At 51.0% G+C, this 11,810-nt stretch overlaps 3 protein-coding genes across 3 annotated transcripts; 2 read left to right on the top strand and 1 right to left on the bottom strand.

The window, feature by feature from the left end:
- The first annotated feature begins 331 nt into the window (after positions 1-331).
- On the top strand, positions 332-2,723 carry TrAtP1_010067 (uncharacterized protein). The gene is made up of 2 exons (XM_014089966.2): positions 332-2,076; positions 2,151-2,723. The coding sequence occupies exons 1-2, from the start codon at positions 1,087-1,089 to the stop codon at positions 2,436-2,438; spliced, it is 1,278 nt and encodes a 425-aa protein (XP_013945441.1). The 5' UTR covers positions 332-1,086; the 3' UTR covers positions 2,439-2,723.
- Positions 2,724-2,745: 22 nt separating this feature from the next.
- TrAtP1_010066 (uncharacterized protein) lies at positions 2,746-5,935 on the bottom strand. Its single transcript, XM_014089967.2, has 5 exons — positions 5,362-5,935; positions 4,517-5,308; positions 4,288-4,443; positions 3,330-4,229; positions 2,746-3,232 (listed from the first exon to the last, which is right to left on the bottom strand). The coding sequence occupies exons 1-5, from the start codon at positions 5,641-5,643 to the stop codon at positions 2,960-2,962; spliced, it is 2,403 nt and encodes an 800-aa protein (XP_013945442.1). The 5' UTR covers positions 5,644-5,935; the 3' UTR covers positions 2,746-2,959.
- Positions 5,936-6,103: 168 nt separating this feature from the next.
- Positions 6,104-10,952, top strand: TrAtP1_010065 (uncharacterized protein). The gene is made up of 4 exons (XM_014089968.2): positions 6,104-6,527; positions 6,594-6,694; positions 6,753-10,220; positions 10,281-10,952. Exons 1-4 carry the CDS (start codon positions 6,241-6,243, stop codon positions 10,742-10,744), a joined length of 4,320 nt encoding a protein of 1,439 aa, XP_013945443.1. The 5' UTR covers positions 6,104-6,240; the 3' UTR covers positions 10,745-10,952.
- Positions 10,953-11,810: the final 858 nt, after the last annotated feature.

Raw genomic sequence — 11,810 nt, 5'->3', positions numbered from 1 at the left:
GCGCATTCGAGCACACTTTTTGCGCTGCATTGTCTCGGTGTATCCGGAGATGTGCCGGGCCCGTGTCGGCAGCTTACTGCAGATGCACTGTTGCCTGTCCAAGGCTCCCAAGGTTCTGTAACTCGGCGCTAGAGAAGCCGAGGGCGCTGAAGACGCCGCGAGTGTGCCTGTCCCAGCTGCCGCGTTAGTGGAAATGAACCATGTGAACCATGTGAACCCTTCTGTAGCGCTGGGCTGTAAAGAAAAACAGCTGAGCACAGAATTTTTTTTTGCAAATTCCGCGCTTGCTGACAACTGTTGCCCCCACCTGCATCTCGGCCTGATTCAAAATCCTGGTAGCCTCTTTATATTCTTTCACCTTCTTCCCTCCTTCTCTTCTTCCTTTTCCCCTCATCCAACTCGACGACTCCGTATCGACTCCGTCAGATACTGCATCTGCCAGAATCTCCGAGCTTCTCGATCACCGCCATCTGCCAGGCCTGCTGACTGTCTCGTCGGTCGCAGCGCACTTTTTTTTTTTTTTTTTTTTTCAACCTCTACAGCGAATCTTTCGCCTCCAACGTGAACACTCAATCAGCCGCACTTATCCGCACAGCCCATCTGTCATCTTTTCTGCATCAGTCTCCTCTAGATTGTCTGCTTCTCACCAGCATTCTGCCCACTTAGCAGTCCATTGCCGGTCCCTAGCTGTTTATGTATCAGCACGATTCCGCCACCGTATCCAGACGTTTCTTCACGCTGCAGTTATTTCGCATACCGCGGAAACCTAGCAGTCCCGATATCAGATCCGACGGTTGATATTCGCCTCCATTTCAGAGTTCATGCCTGTCCCACTGCAGTCCAGAATCTGTCCGGTCCTCCCTATGTTCAGTACGCATAACTGTTGAGCTTTTTCAGTGCCCTTCGTCCTCGACTCGCCCGCTATATCCAGCGTCAAGAACCAAAAACTACGCTTCGAGTCGCTTCATGCCGACATCTTCGTCACAGACGTAATCATTTAGCCCACAAGCCCTCAAGACCTCGTCTCGCCACTTCAAAACACAAAATCCAAGTCTTCAGAAATAAAAACCTTTTACAACCGTCATCATGTCTCTCGTCAACGTTCGTCGCGATGTCAGCGATGCCTTCTACCGCTACAAGATGGAGCGCATCCAGACCAAGATTGAAGGCAAGGGTAACGGTATCAAGACCGTTGTCGTCAACTTGTCCAGCGTCGCCCAGTCTCTTGCTCGCCCTGGTTCCTATGTCATCAAGTACTTTGGTTTCGAGCTTGGTGCTCAGACCAACATTGACCCCAAGGACGACCGTTGGATCATCAACGGCGCCCACGATGCTGCCAAGCTGCAGGACCATCTTGATGGCTTCATCAACAAATTTGTCCTCTGCAAGAAATGCAAGAACCCTGAGACCGATGTCACCATCAAAGATGATCACATCATTCTCGATTGCAAGGCTTGCGGTCAGCGCACCGACGTTGACCTGCGCTTGAAGCTTAGTGGATTCATCCTCAAGAACCAGCCCAAGAAGGGCAAGAAAGACAAGGCCGAGCGCCGAGCTGCCAAAAAGGCCAAGCAGAATGGCCATGCCAAGGAGAATGGCAACGGCAGCGGCGAAGATGGCTCTGAGCACGGATCCAACGAGACTGGCGACAACGAGGCCGATGTCGGTAGCGATGACGAGTTCCAAAAGGTCCAGGCCGAGGCAATTACTGCTGCCAGCGCTGAACACGAGATCAAGGATGATGAGTGGGCTGTCGACATGAGCGCGGAAGCCGTCAAGGCCCGCCAAGCACAGCTGCCCGGCGAGCTCAAGCAGAAGCTCAACATTGGCGGCGACGACGAAGACGAGGACGGCGAGGGTGGTGGCAACACCGTCTACGACGACCTTGGCAACTGGATTGTCCAGGAGGCTGAAGAGAAGGGCGGCGTTGACAAGGTCGACTCCATCAACATTTATCTCAAGGCCAAGGAGCTTGGCATTGAGAACAAGCACCGATCTGTTCTCGTTCTGGTGCAGACCGTCTTTGACAAGAACATTCTTGCCCAGATTCCCAAGCGCGCAAGCATGCTTAAACAGGTAAGCTTTCCCGTCCCCCATTTACTCCCCGTCCAAATATTTCCTTCTCTTTACTAACTCGCCATTCTTCACAGTTTGTCACGTCTGAGAAGCATGAAAAGGCCCTGCTTGGTGGCACTGAGCGCCTCGTCGGCACCCTCAGCAAGGAGCACCCCGAAATGCTGCAGCAAGTCGCCAAGATCCTGCAACTGTACTACGAACATGACCTTGCCACTGAGGAGGTCCTCATTCCCTGGGGCTCCAAGGCTAGCAAGAAGTACATTGACGTTGCTACTTCTCGCAAGGTCCGCAAGGCTGCTGAGCCCTTTATCAACTGGCTCAAGGAGGCCGAATCGGAGGAATCCGAGGAAGAGGACGAGTAAAATCGCCTCTTACTCCCCCCCCTTTTTGACATGCCCGTTGCTTTTTAGCGTGCTATTTTTCTCCTGTCATTTGCTAGATTGGAATTTGGATGATATGGGAAGTGAACAATAGCTGGGTAACTGTCGAGGGGAGTTGACAATGAAATTGGCTCCTTTTGTTTGATATAGGTATACATTTTTACATGTATTGAACTTGTAGGACAGAAAACGGATCTTTGTAGGTAGTATCACCAGGTAGATTGCTTTTATGAAATCATACTGTCCACTCACTTTTTACTCTCTTACGCAAAGATATGTGTGATGTGTACATGTGCCACACACGCTATATGACCAATGTATTTGGTATCCTGCTTCTGATTCCCTAGGGTATCTCTTCGAACCCGATTTGCCAGCACTACTTGAAAAAATACTCATTGAAAACAAAAAAGATTATATCCCATCTGAAGCCCATGCCGTCATTATAAATCACAAGAAAAGCTAAAATGTCTGTATGCAAACCCGGCCGTCGGTTTTACGCTTTACTACTGCACGTCGCCGTCAGCAGCCGGTGGTGCATCCTCCATGTTCGCATCGGCATTCGCTGGAGTCTCTTCTCCTTCTTCGGCCTTTTCCGCTGCCTTGTCCGCGTAGATGAATTGCCCAACGTTGGTAGCCGTTTCTTCAATGTTGTCATTGTCCACAATCACAGTGTCGAATAGCTCATTCGTCTTGGACTCGTCAAAGGTTTCGTCTGTGGAGGATTTGATGAAGATGTAGCGGGCTGAGAAGTCCATGTCCTTGGCGAATTGGGCGGCCTGGTAGTAAAAACATGTGTGTAAGTGACTGGACTGATAGAAATAGCGTGGTAAAGAAAAGCAAGTATATTTCTCTCTTTTCATTGATTTTACTTACCTCGGCATCAAGCTCAATGATGGGCACTTTGCCCACTTCAACAATGGCTTCGACGGCCTTGCTGCTTGTGCCATAGTCCACTCCGTCACGAGTGGTATACTCGACCAACCGGTCGCCATCTCGCAGCTGATTAAACTCATGGGCCTTGACAAAATAAAAGGTTTTGCCATTGACCTCTCCGTCCTCGGGTTCGCGCACGGCATGGCGCACCACAGGGGCGAATACCCCCTTGTGCAGATCCATGAGTTTCGCCTTCAACGATGAGATGTCGATGCCGGATGACGCAGACAAGATGATGGGGTCACGATTCTTGGGCATGTCGTCCTCATTCGCGGTTGGCTCGGCGTCCTCTTCGTCTTCAGCCCCTTCGACATCGTCCTCGAAAATGAGATTAATCTTCTTCGGGTCATCGAGCTTATCAAAGGCCGCCAGCTTGAATCTCGATGCTATTCGCAGCGCTCTCCAGCTCTTGCTCGCTTTGCCCGCAACGGCCGCAGCCTTTGTCTCGCTATTGGTCGGCATCTCAATCTCAAAGTCGTCGTCTGCGATTTTGCTCTTGAACGCATCCAGCTCGGGCAGCTGGCACCGCTCCGAATCCTTCAGCTTATCCAACGCCGAGGTTTCGTCCTCGTTTGCAAGAAAGTCGAGAGGCACAGCGTTGAGAGGATTTGGCCGCAGCCGCTTGCTAGTTGCCATGCGCTGGGCGGCTTCCTTTGCCTCGACGAAGCCCTGGGCCGATACTGGGTCGCGTTGGATGGGCGGGCAACTGGCCATCTTCCAAAAGACCCAGTTCTTGTCCCTAGCGAGCACTGTTTCTACCATGCGAAAAAAGTATGGCCCATCAGCGCCCTGCTTGAGATAGTCTGAAATCACCTTTTTTATATCCGCAGCCCACTTGGTCTAGAGAGGGGAAGCAGTAAGTATGTGAATAGTGAGTGTCAAGATGGAATTCTCTTACATTTTCTTCATTTAGCTGGCCATGATAAATGACTGACTTGTTGGAAATGTTGATATTTGTTCGCTTCTCCCTCTCTTCCTTTGATAGGGATAGGAGAAAGTCTGTGATGATGAGGGCCTGAACAAGCACATGTCGCCGGAAAGAGAGATCGCTAATCTGTAGTAGATTTTACTGTTAGAGGCTTGCCAATGTGGGTACAGGGACGCAGGGTGGCTATGGCGATACTTGCCTCAAGCTGGAACAAGTCCTTACTTGTGAGGTATTTGGGATTAAACGCCTCTGGAAGCGTCTCGGTTCCATCGTCATCCCTCTTTCTCTTGAGAGTTCGCTTGAGGTTCTCCATGGACTTTGATGTATACAAGCTGTCGTCGTGGATCGCCTGGAAAGCCTTGATGGTCAATTCTAGGCTGCTCTTAAACTTTGTAAAATTGGCCACGTCGAACAGCTTCAAGGGTTGGCTGAAGCTTTCTTGCAAGGACCAAAATAGAGGATAGAGTGTGTCAGAATCTGGCGCTTGCGCTTTGTTTGAATCATGAGCTCCGGTCTTTGCACCCGCTTTAGGAGCGCCCGACTCCTTTGGCGTTTCTGCCTGGGCATCAACTTCCATTTTGCCGTCATCGTCTTCCGGGGTTTCGAAAGAGGTCACATTCTCGACATGGTACTCTCCTCGTAGATTGACGGAACTCCTGTCTCCTAGCGGGAAGCTCTGAAACATGAAGATGAAGACTCGTCCGCAGAAAGCTGTGTCCTCAGCACGAGAGAGCCTTCGCAACAGCTCGTTGCAACTTCGAAGAATAACAAGGTTCTTCTGTTTAAAGTGCTTGGCCGTGATGCGCTCTCGCCTTGATTCAAGAAAGTCGAATATTATGCGGCATCCCGCAATCGTCTGGCTGTCGAGAAGCTCCTCCACGAGCCAGAAGAGGAGAGCTGGATCGCATTGGCCATCGTCGGAGAGTATCGAGAGAATGTCCAGCAAATTCCACATCCGCACAAACTTGGGGCTATCAATTGACGTTGTCGCCTTCATGGATTAGTGTCTGGAAGGGCTCGAATAGAGGTTGTTTGTCGGCTTACGATTAGCTTGCTGAAGGAATCGCGAGCCGCTGTTTCGACGACGGCGAACTGTCGAGATCGGAGCGAGTCTTGGGGCGCATTGCTTTCAGTGCCCGTAGTGCTGGAGCGGGCAAGCGAGGAGGAGACTCGATCATAGATGTTGGCAAAGTCGGATTTCGAGAGAGCAGGCTCGATGGTTGTCGTCTCCTTCGCCGCAGAGGCTTCGTCGAGCAGCTCGTTCAAAAGCTCCCCGAACGCGCTCACAGCAGAGACGCCTGGGTTCTCGAGATCGAGGGCCGGCATGGTGAAAAAAAATCGAGTTTCAAACACTAAAGCGAGGCCCAAGTCAACCCGTGTCGAATCGCCGACACGGATGCTGGATCGCCACGGTGCGAGCGCGATCGTAGAAAGGAAGCGAAGCCGGGATTAGTCGAGGTTAAGGGTCGTGAATTTGGGTGTGGATAGATTTGGCAGAGGCGGTGTTGCGAGAGCCACGTTGCCAGCGGTTCGTCGTCTGTAAAAGAAAGTTTGAGTTGAGTCGCGAATTATTCGATGGTGAGGCGAGAAGGCTGAGACTAGAGAGAGATGCCCGCATGGTTCCATGCTGCTGCAGGTACACGAGTCAGCCGCAAGCGTTGCATGGTCAAGGCGGTACTAGCTGCCAAAAGATACCTGGTAAGACGTAGCTCGCCTGCCACTGCCGCGCAGTGGGTCTCCAACGCGCAAGGCTGAAATTTTGTGCACAGGGAACGTTGCCAGGCGTGGACGCAACTTCGGCTGCGCATGTATGCCCACCTTGGCCTGCAAAAGAGCTTCTCCTGCAACCTACAATCAGTCCATCAGCCTTTGGACGCCAGGCAGGATCTTCCGAGCAGCCCATGACGCGACTACAGCCTCACAATGCCTAACGCGAAGCGATCCAGAGGCACCGGCGCCGGCAGAGCAGCAGCGACACGTCCGCCGCCAAAGGATACCGCAGATGGCCGTCCAACGCCAGCAGAGGTGGAGGAGCAGGAGCACCAGTTTGTGCAGATTGCGCGGAAGCACTGGCTGAAGCCTGGCAAGAAGACTGCCAAGGTCAAGGTCAAGAATGACGTGATCAAACAGGGCATCTGGGATGTTTTGGAGCAGGACGGCTTCTCGTATAAGCTGCTGCTGCTGCTGGAGAGCTTGCAGACGTTGGAGAAGTACGGCCCCCTTTGAATTCAGGTCATGTTGAGCTGTTTTAGAGCTGTTCTAACGCGTTGAAATAGCTACCTATGGCCTGGATATTCCGACGAGTCGTCCAACCATCATGTCCTCATATTAGCTTTGATCTGCAACGTCAAGAGGCGTGAGCACCTCGAAACATGGAGTGAGTCTGACTGGTCAGCCAAGTTGAAGCTATGTCTAACGTGAGAGCCAAATAACAGAAATCTTCGAGGAGAGACCCGACGACTTTTCGTCCCTGTTCCGCCGTATTCTATCCATGACCCTCGACCGCACATTGTCCACGACCTTGCGAACGCACCTCCTCTGCTTCCTCATCTATGCCTTCCAGAGCCTCGATTGCACCATTGTGAGAAAGGAATGTGCTCCTTTGGTATCAATTGGCATCTGGCATAACCTATCCACGGAGAAGCGCCAAGAGGCCCATCTCGACTCCTCCCCGCATCTTAGAAAAGCTTGGAGAGCTGCCCAAAAGCGATATGATGCGGCAGATGAGGCCACCAAGGCGCGGCTGCGGTTCGAGCGCTCGTGGTTGTACACGCTCATTCTTGATTTTACCAACCAACTGTACGACAAGAGTGGCCAGTCAGACCAGACGCTTCTTTACTGTGAACGATTTACCGAGTTTGTCTCTGATCTGCAGAGCCAGTTGCCTACTCGGCGATATGTCAACTCCCTGGTCCAAGACTTGCATCTCATTCCCTTGATGAGATTGTCTCCGCTTTATAACGACGGGCCCAGCGCTCTGCTGCGTGATCTTCACGCTCTTCTCTCTCATTACACATACTTTGCCATTGATGACCAGACTGGCATTCAGTTGAACCGATCAGAGGCCTTTGACAGGCATTGTACCTTGCTGGGCAAGCTTCAGCGGATTGCGTTGAAACACTTCAAAGATAAACTCACCATCCTGGCCTTATCAAATTACGGCGCAGTTGATAAGCGAGAAGAGTTGGTGTCACATCTTGAGCCTCTTTCCGATGACGAGTTGCTGGACCTGGTGAATCTTTTGGATCTCAGGTCCACATATCCTGATAGTTTCAATGTGGCCATTGATCGCAAATTTCTCATCGAGTTTCTCTTGACTACCTTTGAGCGAAAGAAGACCTTTCAGGAAGTTGCTCAGAGAATAAGCTTGGTTCCGAGCGAAGACACCCTGTTTGATGAGGGCTTTCAACGGGCAGATTCCTACGACGGCTCACATCCTCTAGCCCTCCCAAAGCTGAATCTGCAGTATCTTTCGGTTGGTGATTTTCTTTGGAGGGCACTAGTGCTCTACCGCTGCGAGTCCTTCTATGGGATCCGCAAGGATATTGAGGCCGCGCTGCGCCGTCTTCGACCGGAAAGTAGACGGCCTGGCGAAACACACTTTGCGGGTTTCTCAAAAATGGCGATGCCAATTGCTAAACCGACAATTCTGGAAGTCGTCCCTGCTCTTGTCGGAGACGACAAACCGTCTATAGTTCGGGCTGAAGTATCCTTTGATGTGAAACGCTTAGGGGATGGTGTGCGCAGAGAGTGGGACACACTTCGTCCAGGCGACATTGTCTTTTTGCTAGCAGTCCAGCCCCCTACATCCACCCAAGGAGTAACCAATGGCAGTTCAACCCAGTCAGAAGCTAACAAGGCCGGCGTCCTGGCGGTGCGAACTGCTGAAGTCGTTCAGATTACGGACGACAGAGGCCGTCACACCAGAGAAAAGGGGGAGCGCCTGGATCCGAAACGGCGCATCCAGCTCAAGCTTGATTCGGCAACTTACGCGCATGATGCTGAGCAAGCCGCGGCGGGTAAGCCCGATGTCTATGCAGGCGTCAACTTGCTGCTCAGGCGGAACAAGAGGGAGAACAATTTCAGGCCTGTGTTGGAGGCTATCCGCACCCTCGTCTTATCCGAAATGCCACTGCCTTCATGGCTTCACGAAGTCTTTTTGGGTTATGGCGACCCGGCTGGCGCCCACTACAAGAACCTGTCCAATAGGCTCAAGACAATCGACTACAGAGACACATTTTTGGGCTGGCAGCATCTGGTTGAAAGCTTGCCTGGAAAGACGGTTGAGCCGGGTGATGATGTGACTGGCAGTTTTGGACCGCCATATGTCCTTGAGGCAGTCGACAAACCGGAAGAACCTCAGGGTGGCAAGCCATCCAAGAAGCGACGGCGCGATCTGGAACCAGCACTGCTGTCAGAGGTAGAAACTCTCAAGGTTTCCACCTACAAGCCTCCCAACAATGGCCCTTATCCCTTTGATGCGCCAAAGCAAAACGCTGTGAGGTTTACTCCGGCTCAGATCGAGGCCATCATGTCTGGATCTCAACCTGGATTGACCGTCGTTGTCGGACCCCCAGGTACAGGCAAGACCGATGTCGCTACGCAAATCATAAACAACATCTACCACAACTTTCCGAACCAAAAGACATTACTCATCGCCCACAGCAACCAGGCTCTCAACCAACTCTTTTCTAAAATCATTGCACTGGACATTGACGAAAGACATCTTTTACGTCTCGGCCATGGCGAGGAAGATTTGGACACTGAAGGCAGCTTCAGCAAGTATGGCCGCGTCGAGTCCTTTTTGGATAACCGGGACAGGTTTCTATTTGAGGTGAAGAAGCTGGCAGAAAGCTTGGGGGCTCCAGGAGCACACGAGAACTCGGCTGAAACTGCAGGGTATTTCAACGTTGCCTATGTAGAGCCGGCCTGGGCCAAGTTTCTTGTGGTAGCAGAGTCCGACGCCTCTAGTGCGGCTGACATTGTGCAGCATTTCCCCTTTCACTCTTACTTTGCGGATGCTCCTCAGCCCCTATTTCCCGAGGAAGCAGACCGAGCACAAGTCCTGGACATTGCTCAGGGATGTTACCGCCACATTTCCAAGATCTTTTCTGAGCTGGCAGACATCCGGCCCTTTGAGATCCTACGACGTGAGAAGGACAAGGCCAACTATCTCCTCACTAATGAGGCTCGCATTGTTGCAATGACGACCACCCACGCGGCCATTAGGAGAGGTGAGATTGCGGCACTCGGCTTTCACTATGACAATGTCATCATGGAGGAAGCGGCACAAATCACCGAGATTGAAACATTTATTCCCCTTGCAATGCAAAAACCTGTCGACGGGCAGCTGCCACTGCAACGAGTCGTACTTTGCGGAGATCACTTCCAAAACTCGCCCGTCATCCAGAGCTTGGCGTTCCGACACTATGCCAACCTGGAACAGTCGCTATTCTCACGACTGGTCCGGCTAGGTGTGCCTACGGTGACCTTGGATCAACAAGGTCGCGCTCGGCCATCCATTGCCAAGCTGTACGAGTGGCGGTACCCCAAGCTCGACAGCCTTCCCGACGTACAGACCAATCCAGAGTTCTTGCGGGCCAATGCTGGCTTCAAATACGACTTCCAGTTTATCAATGTTCCTGACTACAAGGGCCGAGGTGAAGCGGAACCGACGCCACACTTTATTCAGAATCTTGGTGAGGCTGAATACGCGGTGGCTATTTACCAATACATGCGGCTCCTAGGATACCCAGCTGAAAAGATTAGCATACTCACAACGTATGCTGGTCAAAAGGCTCTGGTGAGAGACGTGCTCTCCCACCGATGTGCTTCGAGCCCCATTTTCGGTCTGCCCAAGGCTGTTGCTACAGTCGACAAATATCAAGGAGAACAAAACGACTGTGAGTTTTTTTTTTCTAGCATCACAGCTTTGGGGGAAATAAAGCTAATAGAGTTTCTAGACATCATTCTTTCTTTGACGCGTACATCGCGAGTGGGCTATCTCCGCGACGTCCGTCGTATGACTGTAGCCTTTTCTCGCGCCAGACTTGGACTCTACATTCTTGGACGCCGAGAGGTGTTTGAAGCCTGCCCTGAGCTCCGACCGGCTTTTGATGTGCTTTTACAACGCCCAGATAAACTAATGCTAGTAACAGGCGAGCTATACGGAGCTGAACGTCAAAACACAGAAGAAGACGGGCCAGTGGACGGTGAAGTCGCTATGGAGGGCGTAGAGCACATAGGGCAGTACGTATTTGAAATGACGCAAACCAAAATCAACCAGTTGCAGGCAGAGCAAGGCCTGCTGATGGAAGCTACAATTGACGAGGCAGGCGAGGAGGGACAGGGTGGCTATTACGATGAGGAAGAAGACAGAGCTCTAGAACCAGACATTCTTGAAGTCCGAGAGGGAGAAGCGAACTAGGGATTGCAGTTTCCAGGGACGTGGAATCATACCAACTTGAACAGAAGAGGATAGAAGTAATGACAGGAAAAAAGGGGACATGTAGTGACGTTGAGGACTTGACAAAGAGACGAGCCATGATTTTGTACTTCTTTTTTTTTTTTTTTGTCTTTGGATGAAAGGGGCTTTTACCATTTTCCGTATATCAAATATACTTTTAGACAATGGCAGAACGAAATAAGTGTGTGATGTCTTGGGTTGTTGGAGATGAATGTACATGTGATTACATGGGGGGGCGAGACAAGGTGCGTCATTGGAGGCGGGTGATCTGCGACTTGCAGATGGTATCTGGTACATGGCGAACTCTCTTCTTTTCGACTTGTATAGATGATATTTGATTTTTTTTTTCATACGCGGAAAAACCCAGCTTGCTACGTGTGAAGGATGAAAGGGATAGGCAGGATCAAAGAAGTATTAGTGTTATTATTTGAGTACTTGCGTATGATGAATGCGGCTGAAGATGGCATGGACGCATATGCTTCATGTCTTCAACAAGGAACAGTTTATCGAGTGAATCTCACACTATAAACTACCACGGATCTTGAGAGAATACATAGAAAAAAAGGCACATCTTTCCCCGTTTCATCAATCAACTACAGTAACACGGCACATTCCTTCATACCGGAACATCGGTCACAGTGGCTGCATGGCATCGTCATCAGCAGCGGCACTTGCCGACTTGGGCTTTTTTCCGAGACAAAATTGTCTCGACCAAGAGTCAATTTGTAGGCCAAGGTTTACGGATCGCAATCAGGTGATGGCGAATGGCTGCCTCTCGCCATTTTGTTTGGGGGTACAAAGGCGAAGATGGGTTTTGTGATGCTGCGTTTGGGTGATACTGCTCTTTGGTTCGGAGCTACACCTGTATTAAGGAACACGCGGCAAAATGGTCAGTGAGATTTTGGAATTAATCATCAATTACGGTCTTTGCATAGGGTTCTTCTCATCGCCTTCTTTATTCCTACTTGTAGCGAAGGGCATCGATAATACTTGCGTTGCTAGACAGTGCCGCAAACTGGGAGTTTTC

Source organism: Trichoderma atroviride, chromosome 5 (genome assembly GCF_020647795.1).
Source record: "Trichoderma atroviride chromosome 5, complete sequence".
Classification (NCBI taxonomy): Eukaryota; Fungi; Ascomycota; class Sordariomycetes; order Hypocreales; family Hypocreaceae; genus Trichoderma; species Trichoderma atroviride.
This window is presented reverse-complemented; position numbering and strand designations above follow the sequence as displayed.

Coding starts and splice junctions, on each gene's coding strand:
- TrAtP1_010065 (XM_014089968.2), top strand. CDS start 6,241: ATGCCTAACGCGAAGCGATCCAGAGGCACCGGCGCCGGCAGAGCAGCA. Junction 6,528..6,593: donor AGCTTGCAGACGTTGGAGAA/GTACGGCCCCCT, acceptor GCGTTGAAATAG/CTACCTATGGCCTGGATATT. Junction 10,221..10,280: donor TCAAGGAGAACAAAACGACT/GTGAGTTTTTTT, acceptor TAGAGTTTCTAG/ACATCATTCTTTCTTTGACG.
- TrAtP1_010066 (XM_014089967.2), bottom strand. CDS start 5,643: ATGCCGGCCCTCGATCTCGAGAACCCAGGCGTCTCTGCTGTGAGCGCG. Junction 5,309..5,361: donor ATTCCTTCAGCAAGCTAATC/GTAAGCCGACAA, acceptor TAATCCATGAAG/GCGACAACGTCAATTGATAG. Junction 4,444..4,516: donor AGGACTTGTTCCAGCTTGAG/GCAAGTATCGCC, acceptor AATCTACTACAG/ATTAGCGATCTCTCTTTCCG.
- TrAtP1_010067 (XM_014089966.2), top strand. CDS start 1,087: ATGTCTCTCGTCAACGTTCGTCGCGATGTCAGCGATGCCTTCTACCGC. Junction 2,077..2,150: donor GCGCAAGCATGCTTAAACAG/GTAAGCTTTCCC, acceptor CATTCTTCACAG/TTTGTCACGTCTGAGAAGCA.